General features: G+C 40.9%; 2 protein-coding genes across 9 annotated transcripts in view; both read left to right on the top strand.

Annotated features, from left to right (window-relative positions):
* Positions 1 to 1,666, top strand: part of LOC120554532 (R3H domain-containing protein 1-like) — a 46,666-nt gene extending 45,000 nt beyond the window's left edge. For 7 of the 8 annotated variants that reach the window (XM_039793473.1, XM_039793474.1, XM_039793470.1 and 4 more), the window contains one exon: positions 287 to 1,666. In XM_039793473.1, coding sequence (XP_039649407.1) covers positions 287 to 606 — 320 coding nt within the window. In that variant the 3' untranslated portion in view covers positions 607 to 1,666. The remainder of the gene's footprint in view (positions 1 to 286) is intronic. The other variant, XM_039793475.1, reaches the window with a different exon arrangement.
* Positions 1,667 to 1,949: 283 nt separating this feature from the next.
* On the top strand, positions 1,950 to 4,785 carry LOC120554554. Its single transcript, XM_039793516.1, has 3 exons — positions 1,950 to 2,361; positions 3,249 to 3,343; positions 3,467 to 4,785. Exons 1-3 carry the CDS (start codon positions 2,163 to 2,165, stop codon positions 3,914 to 3,916), a joined length of 744 nt encoding a protein of 247 aa, XP_039649450.1. The 5' UTR covers positions 1,950 to 2,162; the 3' UTR covers positions 3,917 to 4,785.
* The last annotated feature ends 18,215 nt before the right edge of the window (positions 4,786 to 23,000 follow it).

The following is a 23,000-nucleotide window of genomic DNA, read 5'->3' as shown; positions in this document are numbered from 1 at the left end:
CAGCGCTGCCTCTAAAATGTCACACTTTTTGGAAATAAGAAAAGCATTAACCTATCAAGAAACAGTAACAACACAAAATTTGAGTGATATTTGTATATAGGTTTGCTTGATAACTCTGCGACAGGTCTGACTGACCTTTCCTAAAGCTTTAAAGTTGACAGCAGCAGTTTATTGAAGCCTCCCGATGGTGCAGGTCTGAGTTTTCTCTTCACCAATGATAGTTGTTTTACTTACTGGCTCTGCTGCTCACAGTTGTGTGTCTGTGTGTGTGTCTGTGTGTCTGCAGTGAGCAGTCAGATCCTGGATGTGACAGATCCTCCAGAGGGGATCAGCTGTACAGACTCCCACCATCTCCTGGCAGAGCTGTGCAAAGGGAGCGAATTGATCCAGCGGCTGTCGGACCATCAGCCCCGGCTGTGCAACACAACCAGAGACGCTCCCAGCGGACACCTGGCCTCATCATACTCCATCTTTGCCATGCTACCCTCCAGATATGCTGCCCCGAGCACCGCGCTTCACCACAGCAGCCCCCAGGCAACCTTTAAACTCAGAACTAGTACCAGACACAAAGGGGAGCTGTGTGACTCGGACAAGGCTGGCTCATAGCTGCTAAGATCTTGGTGCACCTAAGGAGCGCCACATGAACGCACATCCAACCACCTGCCTCTGCTGCCTCAGTCTGGACTCTCGGATCAAGTCCCAGACTCTGTCCAAATCAAAAAAAAACGTATCAAATGTTTGAAGAATGAATGTTGACTTTTACTTTGTTTTAGTTCATTTTATAATTTTTCTGGCCAACAGGTCTGAGTTTGGTTTTGTTTGTGAAATGCGTCCGTGGCTACTGAGCTGGCCCCTCTCTATTCTGAAAATCTAGTTTGCTGTTTAAAAGTGAAAGTGTTTGGAGAGCTTTGGATTTCATTTGCCAGCTGTTAGTGACTCCACTGTGGCTCTTTTAATAGCAGGTGTATGAGTGGGACAGCACCATATCGAGCTAAACACACATATTCTACTTGTTTCTGGTTCAAGAATGTTTTTGTGCCCACTTTTGAAAATTAGACCATTAGAATTAGAATTTGGGGCTCTGTACCATATTAATGCATTGAAACTGAGCATTCATATCTAAGCAAGTGTTTTATTTTATTTAACATTCATCAACAGTTCCATCATCTGTGTCCTAGCCACTGACTCATAAAACTGAGCAGCATTTATCTTCCGTTAGTTACACAGGAATGGGTTACTTCTCTTGTATAACATGCTTCTAACAATAACATGCAGCAACACTTGTACAATGTGAGCCCATACAATAATAAACACTGAATAATAGATATACTACCTGAATTATTTAAAGTCACTTTTATACACCGTGAATGTTGGATTTGCACTGAAGTGATGAACGAGATGAAGATTTGATTAGTATCGGACAAGGCCTGGATTTTCTTTTATCGACCCCCCTCGTGCCTGTTTGTTGCACTCAGCCAGGCCTCCTTTCTTTTATATTTAATTAAAATGTTTATATGCACAAGAAAAATGCAATCGAGTTTGTCACTCTACTTGGCTTCTTTTTTTGGGGATTTTGTTTGTGTGAATCATGAGAGGTGTTCTGTGTCTGGTGTGGCATTTCTTTATTTCTTTTTTTTGTTTGACTCTAATAAATGTTTGCACCACATGTGTTGACATAACTTTTTCCAATACTAACAGGCGAACAAAGATCTAAAACTGAAGGTGTATTAAAATCACTTCTTTTTTTTTTTTTTTTCTTGGAGCAAGATGTTCCTTTAGTGTGGGAAGAAAAGAAAAAAAGCATCATGAGGCAACTCTTTGGAAAATGTTGCCTTAGGCTTGTATCTCTGTCTTTTGGGCATTGCAGAGATATTTGCTCTGCTTAGCAGCCTTATTTCCAGCTGCATAAATTAGCCATTTTGAATAAACCCTCTTCTCAGTCACTGAAATGTAGAGAAACGGAGACGCCTAGTGGATAAAGGCTTGTGATGCATCTTCTAACCAACACGTAGCGCCAAGAAGAGTGAAAGTGAAACTGAACTAAACCTTTGACCCTTCAGGTAACTGAATTTGTGTTTATAGCAACGGCGGAAGAGGTTGGGAAAAAAACGCGCGTTAGCAGTTAGCTGCGATGTTTGCAAGGCTTCGTGTCTGCGGCTATAATGGAGACCGACTCCTGGGAGGGAAACAGGACGGTGGTTGTGTCCGGTGTGCCCGACGTGTTACCCGTTAGCAGGATGACTGACAAGCTGACTATTCATTTCCAAAGCTGCAGGAGGAGTGGTGGAGGAGACGTCCAGGTGGTCAAATATCCCACAAACATGGACGGAGTCGCTTTTGTCACTTTTGACAAAATTGAAGGTAAATGAACAGGGTTACAGCTAACACAGGCTAGCTAATAGTATATGTGTGTATAACGATATGTAATAACTTTATCATTACATTTCAGTCACAGAGCATTACTACATATCCAGCCATCTTTCAAAACCACAAAGGTCATTAAGCAACACTAACCACCTGGGTCAAAAATATATAATTTAAAAAATATAATATGTTATTTTAATACTCTCCAATCAAAGATGGTGGGTGGCAGGAAATTACATATTGCTCAATTTGTACAATGTCAACAACAACAACATTCTACTATTGGTATGTTGATGTTTCCTACACTTTTATACAAAGTAATGCCAAATGTTTTGTTTGTGTTCCAAAAAAAACCCAGCAAGGAGGTATATTCTGGTTACCTGGATCAGAAAATACTGAATATTTTTTAATCCAGGTGGCCAGAAGAGTCGTTATGGATATACATTCTCTGGGATTTTTTTTCTTATTTTTTTTTACAAAGCTAGCCCTGTATTTATTTTTCCCATCTGTTTATTGTTTATGCTTAGTAGCTGTGACTCTAATGTAATGGCATTGTGCGAGAGGCACAACTGAGGCTGCCTTTATCAGTGAATGGAAATGAAAATACATAAATGCCTTAAACCAACTATAGTCATTGTTAAGTATCTCCAGTTTTATGCTTAATTGGTTCCCATGGGAACCTATTATGCAATATGTAGAGAAGTGAAGTATAGCTCAGACGTGTATTTACAAGTGCTGGATTAATTCGCCAAATTATAGTCACGGCAAGCCAGTATCAGACTGATGGATAATAAGTAGGCTTTGTGCTCTGATGGCATCGTGGAACATTATAATGTGCACATGGGTGGAGACCATAGCAGAACACAGTACTCTACTCTTGGCAGATGCAGAGAGGGTCGTGCGAAAGGAGCAACAGATCATGATGGACAATGAGTTTCCTGAAGACTTCCTTCTTACAGTGTTTCCCTTCACTAGAGATGTAAGTATCGGTTTGGTTTTAAAGAAAACTTCATGAGAGTTTGGCTCATCTGTAACTTATGTGAGTAACAGATTTTTCTCAGATGGTATAAAATACTGATTCAGGTATGTTCTTGTGCTGCAGGTGTTTTTATACGTCCCCAGCGCTATGGTTGACCTCTCCGTATTCGGCAGAGATCAATCGCCGCTGATTCAGAGTCTGCGTTTAGCTCACAGGTCGGTACGTTTCCAGCCTTTCCATCAGCAGATGAAAGCCAACATTGAAGGGCCTTTCGCTGCCGTCCAGGCCCTGAGACAGGACCTCATCTGCAGGGCCAGACGGCTTAAATTCACAGTCTCAGCCCAAACTGCTGCCGCCAAACTAAAAGAAACTCCTCCTAATCCGAGGGTAATATCTCATCAGGAGTTTGTCGGCTCTGTAAGCTGCAGCGGTCCTAAAGCTAAGCTGGGACCAGCAAGCTCAAACTGCTTATCAACGCCGCTGCAGACCACAGGTGAGGCGACTGAAGTCCAAAGCCTGCTCTCCAATGCAAAAACTCAAAACGTTTCCTCAAGGCAAAAACGTTTCCCTTGAGAGTTTGGCTGTCGGGAGCTTTTGCGACAGTGATAAAGAGGAGAGAAGACATCGGTCCAATTTCGAAATGCCCTCAGAATATAGGACCGAGAGAACAAAGGCCAACCCCAGATAAATGCTCAAAACAGGGGCTAGATCTTTCTTATCAGGCCAGGACCTGCTCCTAGCAGAGGAAATATCAGCAAAACAGCCAGGCGAAGACGACATTTCAGAAAAACACCGCAGCCTAGACAGGATTTCAGCAACCAAGATCAGAGAGAATCACACAGGCTCCTGCTACTATCTGAAGGGATCAGATCAGAGCAGCTCCGCCTTCTTCACTGCTAAGATCCTCCAGACCAGACTTACAAATGTCTCAGCGTCCTCCAAGAGCGATACTGAGGATACAAAAGAGCTGTCTGCAATCTGTCCAGAGGATCAGGAGGATACTTGCAGGATACGGCCGTTTGACAGAAGCTTGAGAGGTCTTGATGTGTCCGTTGAGTGTGAAGGTAGCGACCTCACGCGGATAGTGTTGACTGAGAGGCAAACCTCCAAGACGGCCTCAAGAATCCAGCAGGCGCCGGAGGACCTCGAGAGTTTGGGGGAGTTTTGGCCTGTCGATGTTAGGAGTTCAACAGATCGACTACGCTGAGGAGGAGCGGCCTGAGGAACAGAAACTGAATCAAGTCTGCGATGATGTGAATTTCCTGTACTCTAACGTACATGTTGGAGGATTCTGGCATATAAGAGTCATCGGTCCTTCGGTATCGAGTCACCTGTTCTATAAGAGGGTGGAGGATAGAATTGCTAAACACAAAGACACTCTGAGAATGTCATAGATCAGGGGTGTCAAACTCAACTTCACTAAGGGCCACACTGGACAATAAGAATCACATCAAGGGCCAGACATTTACTTTATTGATATGCTTTTATTTAATCAAAAAAGTCAAATATCTTTGACTGTATTATTGCATGTGTCATATAGTCTTCTCACTTACAGTTTGGTCGATATAAAGTCCTAAAGAAGTCACGAAAAAGTTCCTCAGCCATCATAGAAAAAAAGCGCCCAAAAACATCGGAAAAAGTGACAAAAACGTCAGCAAAAAAGACAACGTCAGAAAAAGCGACAAAAACTTGGTGGGCCAAAATGTATTATGAACCTAAATTGATATGCGAGCCAGATCATAATCTACGAGGGGCCGGATTTGGCCCGCGGGCCTTGAGTTTGACACGTGTCGTGTCATAGATGAAGTGAAAAGAAATGATTGTACCTTTATCTACGACCACAGGGTGGTGCACTTGTGCTGCATGTTGCCTTCACAAAAGGCATTTTGATTCCTGCGTTACACTCATACAGTTATTTTTCTGGCTAATAATTAGAACTATAGGAATGATTAATACTTTATTACATATCTGTGTCCATTACTCAGAGAACTCTTGTGCTCTTATTAAATTATAAAACCCCAATGCTTTTGCTTTTCTCTTTGTTTCCATGGTGAAGCTTCCCTCCTATTTATGCATGGGTAAATAATGAGGCCTTTAAAACAACAGGTCTTAATCCAAACGATGTTCTCACAGCAGTAGGGATGAGCCTTAATTAACCTCCTCACATCCTTATTACAAAAGATTGGCTTCTCATTAAATAAAACAAAACATGACAGATGACAACCTGTCATCTTCCTTTTCTCTCCCAGATTCTTTAATCATTTAATGGGAATAAATCATTTTATTTGAGGCGTTTGTTGTGTTTGTTGGGTTTTTTTAAACCGGTAAACTGAAGTCTTCATGGCAGACAGATGAAAGAAAAAGCTCCCACAAGAGAACGTAGTTTTAAAAGTTTCTCTGTTTAACATATTTTAATACAGAATTGAAAATGCACATTTCCACCATTAAGGCTATATATGTATATGCGGATATATATATATATATATATATATAGATATATATATAGCAGTGTTTCCTTTAGGATTTGTTTTAGCAGTGGGGGCAGGTCTGTCCCAACAACAATAACCTCTGAATAGTTCTACTTGTTAAATTGCAATGTGAGCGGTAGCCAACGTTGGCAGGATAATTTAAAAAGCAAATGCGACTACATTTTTTGTACAGCCCTATTTCTGATACCGTGGTGGCAGAAATTTTGCCATGGTGGGCTGCCACTACAAAATCAACAGAGGAAACACTGTATAGTATGTTCTGTGCTTGGCTGTGATATGGTCATAAATCCTCCTGTAGTTTTGCTGTGATCAGAATCATGGACCCAGTTTGGACAGCAGGGGGCAGTATGACACTTTCTCCCATATGATTAAAAATAGAGACACTGTAGCTGCTGCCATAGGCTCTCTATTATGGAGGCTGGGTTTGGCAAGCCGGGTGCAGATTGGCAGGCAAATTATGTCAGTTGGACGCCCCATTATACACCCTTTCCACACACACACACAGACAGTGTTGCATTTTCACCAAGGGAAATACTGATCTGTACATGTGCTGTGTGAAGATGCTCAGTAAAATCATGTTGTGTGGAGAGCGTTTTTTTCTCTCTGCGATTATTCAGATGAGCTGGTTCCACAGCCTCGATAATTGATTCATTATGTAAAAAGAAGCCACACAACCATAATGAACACACACAAACAGACAATCACTCATCTCCCAGACACACACACACACAGTTGGTTGTTACCATAGGAACATAGTGGGAGAGGTTGCTGAGCTGCAGCGCTGGGCGTTGTTAGGGGAAGCTCTCGAATACAATGAAAACATCCAGGAGGATGAATTGAATTGCATTACAGCAGAATAACCCTTCATCAAAGATGCACAGAGGAGATAGTGATGCCTCTTAACACCCAGACCCCTCTGCTGCCCCTTTGATAGCACATCTTGAACAATTACCCTTTATTTGGGTGGGGGCTGGAGTTGAAATGGAAAGGAGGGTCAACGAGTAGAAAGCATGAATTTGTTTTCCTGAAATGGTCTTGACGCTGGTCCTCCATTACATCCCTTTTCATTCTTTGTCCTCATTATGCATAAAGAATAATTAGGTAATTGCATTTTTGAATATATTAAACATGTATGACTTTCATGATGGAGGTCAAGAACAGCAGCAGGCCAGAAAAGGAAGCCTCAGTGTCTGTCTCAAGGATGTTTCATGGGGAACGGGGTCTGCTGTGCGTCAAAGCTGTGATTGAAATATGGATGGATTACAGAACGGGTCTAACCAGGCACAGGCCTGTCGTGACTGTGCCTGTTGACCTTTCTTATTGGAAAGTCAATCAGAACGAGTACAAAGAGACATAAAATGCTCATAAAGAGAAGCAAAATGACCACAAAGAGACAAAAACTGGCTACAGAGAGACACAAAATGACAGAAAAAAGACACAAAACAACCACAAAGAGTCACAAAATGGCTGCAAAGAGACAAAATGACTACATAGAGACACAAAATGACTGAAAAAAAATATGCAAATCTACACAAAGAGTCACAAAAGGGAAGCAAAATGATCACAGACGCAAAACTACCACAAATAAACACACAATGACCACAAAGAGACTCAAAACAACCACACAGAGACACAAAACTACCAAAAAGAGATGGAAAACAACCACAAGAGACGCACAGCAACTACAGAGGAACGCAAAACAAATCAAGACTCCCAAACGATTACAAAGCGTGCTCATATGTAGGAGGGCTGGCGGGTACACGCCAGTCCGTCCATGCTGGATGGTGCCTGTCACCACCAGACCACCTATTGTTCTATTTCTGAGTGCGTATGCGTGTGTGGTCATGTTGAGGCACACATATCTTGGAAGTCAGAGGTCATGCAGACAAGCAGCAAGCCTCCGCGTCACATTTCTTCACAGTGAGGAATGGGGCTGCTGGTGATGAATAGTCTTCTCCAGGCGATGTGTGTGTGCACGCTGCAGTCACAAATTGCGTCTTAATGATTCTCTTTACAGATCATCACCCTGCCCAGGAGGGGGAAGGTAGGGAGGGATACAAGTTGTACCCACTGCTGCCCCCCCCCCCAACCCCCATGGGTGTTAGGGAGTTGTGATGGAAGACCCATGTAGGAGAAATTGGGGGCAACAGACCAAGAAAACAGTTGTGTGTGTGTTAGCTGTGGAAAAAAGGATGAAGGTTGTTTGATTGGAATCACAGCATATGACCCATAATGTAAACACACCGGATCCTATTGAATTTTTAATGATTAATGTGTAGATGTAAACAGTGTGCCTTCAGATTGGTATCAACCCAGCGATCCCATTTACTGTGGTGCTCTTTAAGCGTTTTACTCCAACTACTTTTTTTCCTCTATTCTTTGTTGACGCTGTCATTCCCCATGCCTCCGCCAGTTGAGAGTTTCCCGTCTTTGTGACCTTGCACCTCCCTGCACACCTGTCCCTCGTTCCTGTCTTCACACCTGCCTCTCATTACCCCTACGGCACATCAGAGTATTTATACAGTGTGGTATTAGTATTTTTACTTAAAGGGATACGCCACCGTTTGTTGAAATAGGGCTTATCACGGTCTTCCCTAGCTGTAGATAGGTGGGCCAACGCATTTTTTGTGCATGCATTGTTTTAGTCCGGTGCAACACCGGCAACGCCACCGCTAGTTAGCTTAGCGTAGTGAATGGAATCCTATGTTGCCGGTTAGCATGTGAGTAAAAGTGAGCCAACAAAAGACAAAAAAACAACCTAATTACTTGCACTGAGACAAAAAAATGCGTTGGCCCACCTATCTACAGCCAGGGGAGACCGTGATAAGCCCTATTTTAACAAACGGTGGTGTATTCCTTTAAGTGAAGGATCTGAATACTTCTTTCACCACTGCAGCACATGCAGATGCTGTACCTACCATAGCAAGAGAAGTCCTTTGTGGCTCTGTTGTGGGAGGAAGAATGATCATTTCAGAATATTGCTCATCATTTATCAATATGTTTTGTTGAACTTCTACAGCTCTGTACCTACATGCACAGAAAGCAAGACCCACGTTGCAATGAAGTGGAATTATCCTTTAAGTCCATGCTGTGCACTGTATTGATCATCTGCTCCGTCTTCCTGCTTTCTCACATTTCAGCGTCCCATCTGCACAACCTCACTTACGAGCCGATCCAGGAAGTGGCGGTACAATAATCAGTCTCTCCTCTGACCATTTCAAAAAGATCGCAGTTAGCGGGGTGTAAAGAAGAAACGCAATTGCCTGTTAAACCTTGACACCGCTGGCCGCAAGGCTCAACACACAGACGCCACATGTGGGCCCCCCTATAACTATTACTTTGCACTTGAATCTTTAAAGATGGTGGGGGGGGGGGCTCATGCTGGCCGTGTACAATGATTTCTGTGCAAACAAGGGACTGATCTGTGCTAAAGATAACGGTGTTGCAAGGCATTTAGGAGATAGAAATCATAGTATGAAGACAATAAAACCTTTGTGGAGAAAGTGATGCTGTGGTAGATTTGGTCTCAGACACAGGCTTGATGGCCCAGCTGGTTCATTGACTGCAGCTGGTCCAAAATATCATATGATTCAGTGTGCCGATGTGCTGCAATAGCAGCCCTCATCTCTTACCTCCATTAACTGACAAAAGATACCAGAATCCTGAGAGGCACATTTCTCAGGTGGCACCACGTCATGGCATGAAATGATGTGTGTGGCTCTAGATTATATGAGGCACTCTGTCTTATTTTAAACTGTACATGGATGTGTGCAGGAGCTGAAAACTCCAGAAATAGGTCTAATAATTGAGATTTGTGTGAAAGCACCTGTAAGATTGAATGGCTTGGACATTTTTCAGAAGTGAAGCCACCACAGAAATGGCATCAGTGGCACTATCTCGTCTTCTGTCTGCAATTATACATGCTGCACTGACCATGATAGGACCCCGGTTTGATAATAAAATCTGTGACCCTGAAGTTTTAGATGTGATCAGTGTGATGAGTTCACTTACCCTGTGTTATGAATAAGAATTGCAATGAATTGGATGCAAACAAAATGAGAACTTTGCCATTATACTATCTGTGACAGCCAAGCAGAGAAACCCAGTCCCCCCTTGACAATAGAAAGATTTACATAATTACAATGTGAACAGATTACATAAAAAGAATCCCCGTATAATTCATTCCTCGGGTTTTCTCTACCCACCCCAGTGTTATCTGGTTTGTCTGGACTAAATGGTAAAAAGAGAAGGGACAGATGGAGAAGAGAGAGGCGACAGCGTGTAAGAAAAGGTTGTGAATACATCAGTGGCCTACTGAGCCAACAGGATGCGCCAGCATGGGTGTGTTAGAACATGCAGGTGTGTGTGATGAGTGCATTTATATGCTGTCGGCATCTGAAATCAGTCGTGTGGTGAAGACGAATGGCGCTGGCTTTAAGTAAAATGTTAAGTGCTTAGACAAAGGACAAAGATGTATCCAAATGAGGAAGACATTTACACAGATCATGTAAACCAACATGCTGGTTAGTTACAGTCCAAATCAGTGGGTTACAAAGCTAAATATACCAGAATATACAATGCTATGCATTCTGTACATAGGACTTTAAAAATGCAAATATAGAATTTGCAAATCACATTAAGAAGTCTGCAGAAAGGCCTGTATCTGTACAGAATGTGCGAATGTCTTTTAATTCATTCAAAAAGCACTTAGACACAATGTCTCCTCATCTCCAAACCATAAAAAAACCAAACTCTAGCCGAGGCTAGCCGCATACATGCGACCTAACCTCGAAGAGAGAGAATACACACTGATTTGATTAGCCCAACTCAACTCTTTAAAGTCTCCTGGAAATGTCAGCAAAATCATCAAAGAGTCCGTCCCCTTCATAAAGCTTTGATCAAAGCCATTCCCAACATACTGCGCCTTCTATATAGTTAGCTCACGGGCAAAACGTCTACATCTGCACAACATTATTGGTTTTATGGAAGTTTTATTATAAGTGGAGACAGACTGGAATCGAGGAGAGACAAGTGACATTTCCCTCGTAGCTACACCCTCGGCCCACCAACCCTCTGCTGCCTTCGCAAGTGTGTCACATGCACTCGTGTGCTTGTTTTTACAAGGAATTCCTCTTTGTTTGCTCAGGCTGCCTCCCCCATATATTACATTAATGCACTTTCTCTGTGCATTACCACTTCAGCGAGAGAAGGAGCATCTCTGCCCTACGTTAAACAAAGCAAGCAATGCATCACGTTTGGACAAATGGTGGGTTTTGCACCTAGACAGCCACATTTAGTCAACATGAGAGTAAATTAAGTGCAGTAATGTTGTGAGAGGCCAATAAATCATACTTGCTCTTATACAAAAGGATTATAATCTCACATAAACACCACTATACTCTCCCACACAAACCCTAGCTCTGTATCGTTATGGTTAGGTGTGGCTGTAGCTTGATGGACAGGGCCAGACTGACATGTGCACATATGAGGGGTGTGGTGTTTGACTCAATTAAGCCCAGCAAGCTGCAGGCTGACACGCTGGAAGAGGATACTGTTGAAGACAAGACTGAAGCTGGTCTTGTTTCCCACACACCACAATGATTTGAAAATACACCTTTTTAAAAGTGAACAACTACTCTCTGAGCGGGCTGGCTGACTCTGCTGAGAGACACCGGAGTGAGCAGGCCGTTTCGGAGCGTGGACGAGAAGTGGCTGGGTGAGTCACAAACACAGCACAACCCCTCTCAGACGTAGGGTTGAGTCAAGCTTAGGTCTCATTCTCAAGTCAAACGCAGCTCACAGGGAACAGAGACAGCTTATTGATGTTATCTGCTAGGCTAGCCTTTAGTTTGTGGGTCCTAAGGAGAACCAGCCTAGGTTAGCTTAGCAACCATAACAATAAACATACAATTTAAGAATTGGATAATATGAACCTAAAACCCCCTGGGGAGTTTTCTTGAAAACAAACACAGCTATATTTACAGTGACTGTTTACACCCAAAGTCATTGTGTATTTCCTTGAAGCATAACAAATGTGATGAAGATGTTTCCTTCCTCATACACTAAAAGCTGGCTTTTTATAAATAAATAAATCATGCATTGTATACATCCATGTTCTTCTTCTTAACTGCCATTGCAGGCACATTACCATTCTTCTTTGCATGTTACCACCACCAACTGTCGATCAACAGAATAGTGTGTAAAAGGTGTCAGGAATGTGTATCACGTTACTTGCATTAGTGTGTTCTTTTGCATGTGTTTATACTACTGACTGCTAAAATACCACTAAAACATTGCTCCACAGCGCTACAAGTGGTCAAAAATTCCACGGTGTACCTTTCATTTTATATTTAGGGGAATGTTATTGATTGTATCACATAGCATAGTTTATTAATATATGTGATTGATAATAGTTATATGTGAGGTTGATTAAAATTGAAATCATAACATTTTCTGATTGGCTTACTTACACCTTATACATTGAGAAAACGACGAGGAACATAATCAGAAAACAAACATGACAATCTTGCTGTCATTCAAACAACTTTTGTTTAAGCTGTGAACCAATCAGGAACTCAGAATTGAACCTGCCTTACTGTCCAATAAAACACATATAAATATTATGATACTGTCTTACACAATGTGATTCTGTATGATACACACCAGTATTCTCTTCCACACTGTAATGGTGTATGTGCTATGATTTATGAACTAAACAGCCTCTCATATTAATCCCACCCGACACACAATCTCATTAAAAACAATTACCTTTCAATACAAGGCTATGCACTACAGTGTTTTATGTGTAACCTTTCTTTTATGAGTTGAATTACACACACACACACACACACACACACACACACACACACACACACACACACACACACACACACACACACACACACACACACACACACACACACACACACACACACACACACACACCTCCACCCCACCTACTTACCCTACACCCACCCGCCCCACTCACAGCAGGCTGCTCAGACCTCAGGCCACTTCAGTAGATCAAAGAAATGTTGGTATGAACCCCCGCCTCCCAAAACCTCTAAATCCCAGCACCACAGTGGCTCAAAGTAAGCCCACAACACACCTCTTGCTTTAAGTACTCTTTCCCTTTCAGGAAGCCCTAACAGAAGCCCTGAAAGACCCAGCTGTAAGAGGGTCAGCGTGCCTCCATTTGATTTCCATCCTTGTCTGGGATAACCCAACCGTTATGAAACATGTCTGATATTTAGGTTGGCTATTCTGTGCACATACAGGACATTACAGTCTCATCTTTCTCTGTATGCAGGATTTCCATATTCCTGCACATAAATGCGCACTCACAGATGCTGACACAATCACACCTCCTGCTTCTACACCCATCCCCCCCCTTCCAAGCTCCCTCAATCACTTTGGGCAGCGTTACGGTTTGGCTTCGCACACTGCATCCTCGCCATGTCTGGTGCTGATTTCCAGGCCACAGGGCCGAGGCTTGCCAGTAGGTGGGGGGGTTGCAGGCTGGGCTGGGGAAGAGCTCAAAGATCGCATGAACATCACCACAGTGCTGACAAAGAGAAGTGGACACTGAGCTATTAGGAAGCTCTATGATGCTCTCATCTGACTGTGTGGCACACCGCTGTGAGGAATCCAGATGACAGTGATGCTCTACTTTCTGCTTTCTCACATATGTTAAACAGTTTATCTCAACATGACATGCACTTGAATGAGGCAAACTATTTAGATTAACAAGTAATTAAGTTATTTACTAAGCGAAAATGCCATATATTTGCTGAAAATAGCTCCTCAAATGTGAAGATTTCTTCTTTTCTCTGTTTCGTATCATTCAAAAATGTTCAGATTTCTGACCGTTGGTTTCACGATCAAACAAAATTTTAATCAATGAAATTAATTTAGTAAAAAGAAGAATTGTCAATCGATAAGGACAATAATTTTAAGTCCCAATTAAAAACAAAGTGAGACAGTATTGAGGTCCCTGAAACAGAAGCAGCTACATGGAATTCAGACATCATTCATTTTATTCTTATTCTTACTGTGACAAGTGCAACTAAATGTAAAGACGAAGCAAAACAGTATAATGAAAAACTTTCACATTTAAGTCTGTTTACAAGGTGACACATCATGCATATATAGGCCAGAGAGATGGCCTGCTTGTTAGCTATATTTAGCCAGAACATTAAATATCTGATAAGGTTATTTTAGTGTGGATGTAGCGGCCGCATTTAGAGAGACCACTAACTTCTAATAACACCTAAAATCAAATGTGTCAAAAAAACAAGGCCATTCTTGTTAGCTAAAGTTACAGTTGGAAGATAGAACTGAAAATTCTATAAATAAAAGGTAAAAGGTAAGAATTGGAAATGTCCATGTTGTTTTTGCATTATGTTTTGCAGTGTTACTGCACCCTAAATATAAAGCCACAGACAGGAGGTGGTTAGCTTAGCTTAGCATGACGACTGGAAGCACTCTGTCTGACCAAAAAAATAGTGCAGCACATAACCCCCTGTAGCTTGTCATTTTACCATTCAATGTACGGATTTAACAACAAGATACTATTTGTCAATTAGTGAACTTTAGAGATGCTGGTAGGTGGATGTTTTATGTTTGGACAGACACAAGCTAGTTGTTTACACCCACCTCTAGTCTTTATGCTGAGCTAACTAACAGTCTCCTGGCTCTAGCTTCATATTTACTGTTTTTGGGAGCGGTATCGATCCTCTCATCTAACTATCAGCAAGAAAGCAAATAATACTTTAAGGATGCTAACACTTAGCACACACTGTTTTAATTGAAGTATGCAAAGTAGCCAGAGAGACGCATGTTTTATGTCAGGTTTCATTTTAATATAGGCGTCCAGGAAACTGTAGCAGAGCACAGACAGCTGGAGAGGCAGGTGAGCCACAGTCACCCATATTAATATTAGATGTTTTATCTTGTATAATAAAGTAATTGACTGTCTTTATTATAGGTTTTGAAACCTCAAAAAAAAATAGATGCATGATACCCCTGGTCATGCATTAAGGAATACAATCAGTTACTAAATGTCATTAACAGCTGAGGACCTCTATAAAGTAGCCATGGGCGCATTATGTCGCCTGAAAGCGATTAAAAAACACACCCTACTATCATGGCAACATTGTCAATGGTTATTAATATTGCATAGATTTTGATCAGACCTTCACTGGCGACAGCAGTGGTTGCATTATCCTTTTTTTTTTTGCCTTTTGTGTATTTGATATATCTGAGGGCAAATTTCAGTCCTGACATTAAAATCCTCCCAACACATATGGAGCTTCTCATTTATCATTACTGTGATAAAGAGCTGGATGACACTGGAGGCTATTTCCTGGCTGTCACCCTCATCTCCACCTCACACATCACACACACAGACACACACCGCTTCAGATCTGGATTGCCCTGTGATGTGATTTGACTCATCGGGGTGACTGTGGTGGGTCTGCGCACGGTTGTTAAATAAAAAAAACCACATCCTCGCACAGCAGCCACACATTTCCGAGGATCATGAGGTATTTACAGCAGACTCTGGTTTGGATCGCATGACTACATGACTGCAAGATACAGCCAGAACTGAACTACAGTGTTATTTTTATTTACTTAATTTTAACGATAGCTTTATTAGATTTTCATTTTATAAAAAAGACATACAAGAACAAATAATAGCAGAGAAGTGTGTAAAATGGTACAGAAGTGTACAAACATACTCAGACGTCAGAACATATTTTTCACACTATACACACTTGCTCCATACAACTGTACCAATAAAATGACACAAAAAAAATAAAAATAAAATACTCGCCGGTCAGGGGGCCTCCCCAATGAAGGCACATAATCATGGGTCCACAGAAGATACATTAACATATAGTCCAGAGAACAGGAGAAGAGGAAAAACTGGGTTGTGCAGATTGTGCAGAGGGTCACCTATACTGTTCCATGCCCGTCCATCAGGCGCGACAAATCATTGTCCCTCATATAATTGATGAAACGACCCCATACATTTTGAAATACCTCCTGTCTGTCCTTAAAAGTGTAAGACATTTTTTCCAGAGGTAAACAAGAAGTTAGTTCCCTAAACCACACAGCGATAGCGGGTTTACCAAAGTTTTTCCATGATAAGGCTAATGTCCTTTTTACTTGTAGAACACATTTATAAACATTTTTTCATGAAGCTTTACTCTATGTCCCTCTGGATGAAGACCTAGCAGAATGATCCTAGGTTCCATATCTAATCTAATTGAGAGAATCTCCTGTACAGACAGTCTAACCTCCTCCCAAAACTCCTGTAGATCTGTTTTGCACAATGCATTAAATTTAGACTCAGAAGAATCAGGAGAGAAGTCTTTCAGTAAGTCATAAAACTCAGAGATGATGCCCCTTCCAAAAGGATTTTTTGTAAAGATTTTCTCCAGTATTGTTAGTGGGGGGCAAAACACATAATGGGTTTGGTTCGTTTTGATAAAATTCCTTAGCTGAAGGTATTTAAAAAATTGTTTGCGAGGGATGTTATATTTTCTAATTAACTCCTCAAAGGTGAAAATATTCCCATCGTTACCATAAATATCTTTTTTACCCCTCTATCTGTCCACAATTTGAAACCAGCATCGGCTCTCCCTGGACTGAAGAAGTTGGGCTGAAGTAAGAGAGGGGGGGGGTTGTGTCTTTTAAGTAATTCCTAACTTCTTGCCAGACTCCAATCATGTTTTTAACACAATATTTTGAGTTTTTTAGGTTCATCTGAGTATAGATAAGTGGGGAATGGGAGACTTAGGGAGTATTATTCAATATCCTTCCATGTCAAGGGTCCGTCTGTGGTGAAGTAAAACATAAACATTCTTAGCTGTACTGCCCAAAAATACCACAGCAAATTAGGGCATTGTAACCCCCCTCTGTCGTAGGGTAGATATAAAAGAGACAGATGAAGCCTAGGGCGTTTATTATTCCATATAAAATGATTGAAAAATTTTTTCATTCCGGGGAAAAAGTCTGAAGGAGGCAGCAGGGGGATATTCTGAAAATAAATATAAAAGTTTGGGGAGAATGTTCATTTTAAGTATATTAATTCTACCAATCAGAGAGATAGGAAGACCGGACCATCCCGCGATTGATTTGGATATAGATGCCACCATTGAGCTGTAGTTAGCTTTCACTAAGTTTTCCAATTTAGGAACAATTTGAATTCCCAGGTATGTAAAGGAATCCACTGTTCTAAAATGGCAAACATGAGTGGGTGGATCTGACCTCTCTCTTGAGTTGAGAAGCATTATGGAAGATTTGGAATTATTAATTTTATAGCCAGACAATTTGCCAAATATCTTAATTAGGTTCAGGAGTGATGGAATAGACTTATCTAAATTTCTAAGGAAAAGAATGACATCATCAGCGTAAAGAGCTATTCGATGATCAGATTCTCCAATGCCTATACCCGTGATTCCACTATGTCCTCTCACAGCAATGGCAAATGGTTCGATTGCAATTATGAAAAGTAAGGGGGACAGTGGGCAACCTTGTCTACAGCCTCTTTTAATTTTGATCGGTTTTTAAATTTCTGCATAGGGATCATTGTACAAACGTTTAACCCAATTACAAAAACCCTCCCCCAGGCCAAAGTGTCCAAGAATCTCGAATAAATAAGTTCACTTCATCCTATCAAAGGCCTTCTCAGCATCTAATGCTAAGAAAGCCCTGCCTCCCTCAGGTTGTGTAAGAAGTTCAAGAACCTCCTCACATTATGAAAACCGTGCCAACCAATCATAAATCCATTTTGATCTGCCATTATTAGACCTGGTAGTATAGGTTCTAATCTTTTTGCCAGAATTTTACATAGAATCTTCAAGTCTGAATTCAGAAGGCTGATTGGTCTCATATTTTCACACTTATCGTTAGCGTTACCCGGTTTCGGTAGAAGAGTAATCAGAGCACCTCTTAGGGAGGGAACAGTGTTATTTTTATCGACGAAAAACATTCTTTAACAACCTTTTTTTGCAAGACAAAACAAACAAGCAAAATAAAGAGAGAAACAAAACTACAGTTAAAATTTACACCAAAGATATTAACTAAATAACATTGTGAATGATGGACGAATGGATAAAATAACTGTAATGTATATTTTATATATGCCTGCGTCCGCAAAATCCCGGACATTGTAGTTCCTAAATTGTAAAAACAGTATTTAACACTTCCCTTGATTTAGCTGCTTGCGAGCTTACATTTCAGTAATGTTACTGTACTGTTAGCTAACGTTACTGCTTCATGGAACTAATAAAGTAACAATTAATGGACCAAATGCATTCACAGTTCACAATTCAAAATCACACAAAAATAGTTAAGAGGCAAAAGAACAATAAAAACAGGCAGGCCACAAAAAGATACGCTAATGTTAACGTTCCATTATAGAACCATGTATGTGGGTGTAATGTTAGCATACTTTCAGGCGGCTTTTTTGTTATCCCATCAGACCAGAAAAGTTTAATAATTTTTTCAATGTAGTCATTTACTGTAATTATTAGACTCCCAAATATCCTTTGTTCCTGTCATGTATGTAACTGACAGATATGATTATTGTCCCTTCATGTGGTTTATCTTGAGGAGATGTTAATGAAGACATAATTTCATGCGCCATTAACCCCCAAATGCGCGCGCGCGCGCGCCCGCGCACACACACACACACACACACACACACACACACACACACACACACACACACACACACACACACACACACACACACACACACACACACACACACACACACTCAAACTTCCCTGAAGAATCAGGTCATCCCTGAAATGATTCATCCTTCAATCTAAACATACACACAGACTGAACACATTCAATGTGCCTCATTACATCCGTGTGTGTATCCATGCCTAAACAGACCTAATGACTGACGGGAGACACTCCACAGACTTACTGTACTCTACTGTACGCACCATTGCCTTTCTCCTCTGCCTCTGTCTGTGTGCATGTCTCTGTGTTTTCCCGTCACAGTGTGTGTGTGCTGTGCCCTTGCTGCCCTACAGTATAGTGGAGGAGGATATTAAGCTAATGGTTTATTAAAACAAAATGTCATGTGTCAGTAAAGCCAAGGGTGGGGGGGGGGAAGAGCCGAAGCTTATTAGGATTCATTAGAGGGTTCCAGGCAGTTGCCATTGCTTCATGCACTAGAAAACCCAGAATGTCGTAGTGTAGCTGTTTTTACCTGTTAGATGATGAGACATGTTGGCTCTGCTGTTCCATCTGATGGAATGTTAAGTGAAAGCAGGTGACTCATACTGTATTTGGTAAAACTATGTACTCCCATGACAGGTTTGAATGGACTGGGGGTGGATATTACTCATAATTACTAGCAACGGAAGGAAAAAACACCAGCCACAACAGAGTTTACATTAGATAATTAACAAATCAGCAATATGTAAATATGTCTTACACTGTAAAACAAGAACAATGCAGTTTCTTTATTACCATGTCTTCTACATGTTTCCTCAACTGGATTCTGACTGGAAAACTACTGCATGTGCTAGAATCAATAGGCCTTATCTAAGGGGGATGCGGTTTAGCAAAGAGTCAGTTGACACCCATGTGATGTTGACATTATGACAAATTCAAATGACGCCATTAGTCACTAGCAAAATTCTAATAACTACAGTTACCTTATGTCTCTTTAATGATGTCACCATGGTGGGATTGCAGTGAATTTAGTGATGTCACTGCTTTTAGCATTTGTTCTCCATGCAAATTACTATTAGGAAAATTAATTTGTGTGTGAAAAGACATGTACAGGCATGCATGCACACCCACACACCCACACACACACACACTACAAATGTAATATATATATATATATATATATATATATATATATATATATATATATAATCTAATATATATTATATATATTATATATATTATATATAATCTAATATATATTTAACTTTGATTGATATCACAAGCCTCCTTTTTGTGGGTACCAAGGTCAAGACGGAAGCAAAAATATACTATAATCCCTCCATGGTGCTTACACTGGTTTTTGAATAAAGAACAAAAAGAGACTTCCAACGCTATTTCTCCCTGAACTGTTTTGAATCTGCCCTTAATTTCCCAGTCACGGTGACTAACCATCCAGGAAATCCCTCTCCAAAATGAAACAAGTGAATGTGTGCTGCAGTAAATGTCAGTGCCCCGCTGATTGAATGCACGCCGACAGAGATAACTGTGGGGCAGCATGCCGTCAGGGCAGACGAAGAGCGGCCCAGTGACCTAGACTCACTCATCACACCCCCCCAGCACTGCTGGCCCACTAGCTAAAACCAAACCACTTCAGATTCACTTCAAATTGTATTATTTGTTACTCATTCTTAAACATTTTGTTATGAAAGAGGATTAGTATAAGGCCATATGAGAAGAATTTATTTGAGTTCCTAATTTAGAATTCTGAGAATAAAGTCAGAAGTCTTACTTAAATAAAAAAACAACAACTTAACAACAAATTTTGACTTTAAACTCAGAACTCAAATACATTTTTCACATGTGGCCCTAATCCTCTTCCATTGTGACCTGTTTGGAAAAACATTAATCATCATTTTCAAATGATTACCATAACTGTGGTTGCTTGACATTTCTGGAAATCATTGCAACAACATGACAAATCCCTCTCATTTGGTACTCCAAGAAGCTTTCGCACACAGGAAGAATTATGTGCAATTATGTGCATGACCCAGACCTGAACTATGCTGGATATTACAGATAGTAAATAGGTGCTTGCCACACGGATGTGAGTTTGTCATTGGAAACTTCAGTATTGCTGCTTTGAGGAACTTTGTTCACTATGAATAGATCAAATTATTTATAGCTTTAAAAATATCTGTGGCTGATTTAATGTTATGTTTCCAGCATTTACCCTGCCAACACATTGAACTGCTTTAAAAAATACTGCAAGGTAGACGTGTGCTGACCTAGTTGTGTAATAAAGCATTATGGGAATACAGAGCAAGGTCATCCAGTATTCATCTCATACAGTTTGTATGCTTCAAATTTGATTAGTCTATTAATTAAAATGTACAGAATATCATTATTTTGTTATTATAAATTGGCGTTCAAAATCCTACAGTCTAGGAACCAAATTCTAGCTACTACAAAATCCCTCACTTTCCAAGGGCATCTCTGCATTATTATATTTTATGGTAGGCAGCTAGATACTGTATACAGTGAAAGGGTTCCCACAGGAGAGATGCAGTATGAGCTTATTGATGCTGACCCAACTGATGCTAAGGTACATGTTCTGTTAACCTATCTCCAAAAAAAGACTGTTGTGGTTTGATGTTCTGCAGTATAAAAATGACTATATATGGAGGTTGTTCTGATGAGGAGTAGTTGGTGTCTGCATGCACAGGATGTTGACAGCCCCATGTGACCAGAAACAGGTGGTACCCTCATTTCTATTCTGGGAACCATGCACAGTATTTGGGCTACTGCACTAGTCTGCCAGTTCTATGAACATAAAGACCAACTTCAATGTCCACTACACTGTATGTTCAGCTGGGTCCAGTTTGTTATCTATTTCAGCTATCTAAAATGTAGATATAGATGCAGGGGGCAGGGAACCAATTTCTATATTGACATAAGACTCAATAGACCAGAATGCAATACAAGACGTGTCTAGTTTAGCTTTGCTCTAAGTTTATACCAATTTACTGTGGTTTATTGCAAGGTATTTTTTTTTTTACAATTAACACTTGAAATGATAAAGGCAGTTGCAGATTACAACGTAGTACAAAATGTAAACCATACCATCATCAAACTTTTCTTTTTTACATAATAAACCAAAACACTGATAGCACACATAAAATAACTACTTAATGCATCACATATTTATGATATCTTATATATAAAGGCGCAGAATTATCCTTTAAGATGTTTCTGCAAAATCTCACTTTGGCCCAAATGTGAGATTGGCAACGCTGCAGGCTACAGCAGAATGCAGGAAGCACACACACACACACACACACACACACACACACACACACACACACACACACACACACACACACACACACACACACACACACACACACACACACACACACACACACACACACACACACACACACACAGTAGTCAGCCTAAAAAAAACTGGAGAAGGGCACAGGGCCACACTGTGTAAACACCTCAGCTAATGTGGTTTTGCTCACTGTCTCCTCTGCTATGGCCCTTTCAATCTCAGCAAGATGCATTTATTTGGACATAAAGAAATGGTAAACATCAGAGGATAACGGATGTAGAGATGGAGCATATATGATGATGAGCGTATATATATTTCTATATCACATAAATACAAAAATCACAAAATGACAGGTAAAATCTCTGTATCCTTCTGATTCAGCCAGAATTTAAATGAGGTCAAATGCTTATGGTACAGAAATGGCAGTCAAATAGCAGAGCTATAGTGTGTAAAATCCCCCTGTCCCTTTTCTCCTGGCAGTGTTGTGTCCTGGAGGCAGAGCTCCCACACAACAGACGGGACTCCCATCACACAGCCTGCAGGGTGGAGCTGTTCCACTGAAAAAAAAAAAACGCTGCCAGCAACACAGAGAGTCCAATCACTTTGTCACAGAGGGGAGAGCTGATGCAGAACGCTGCTGTTTTCCCATTTTTGTAAAAAAAAAAAAAAAAAAAAATAGCAGTGCTGTTGTGTTGGGAAGGTAGCCTGAAGGCTGAGAGGTGAGGCCTTGAGACCAGAAGGGGGTCTGTTCACACTCTGAAAAAGATAGAAAAATGTGAATGTGATGCTTTATCGAGCCTGTAGGGAAATCTAGTTTCCATTTTACTTTTTTTTTTCTGTGTCTTCTCATAAGGATCTAGATGAAAGCTAATGTGTTTTCTCTGGCTTTTTATGCCCCAATACGTAGGTGTTTTATGCACAGATAATGAGGGAAACTCCCAAAGCTGCTTACTAGAAAGAAGCAGCGCTTGGTACTGGGTTCACTGGGTTTATTGCTTTTCCTAATTGGATTGCTCCTAAAGAAAACCCTCCACGTGTGTGACTCAATCGATACCTGCTCACAGTGTTCAGCTAATACGGAGCCCAAGGGCTCATTCACTGTAAGAATCGAGTGAAATGTGTATACAACATAGAG

Source organism: Perca fluviatilis, chromosome 24, assembly GCF_010015445.1.
Source record: "Perca fluviatilis chromosome 24, GENO_Pfluv_1.0, whole genome shotgun sequence".
NCBI classification, from domain to species: Eukaryota; Metazoa; Chordata; class Actinopteri; order Perciformes; family Percidae; genus Perca; species Perca fluviatilis.
The sequence above is the reverse complement of the archived record's forward strand: the minus strand, read 5'-3'. Positions and strand labels throughout refer to the sequence as shown.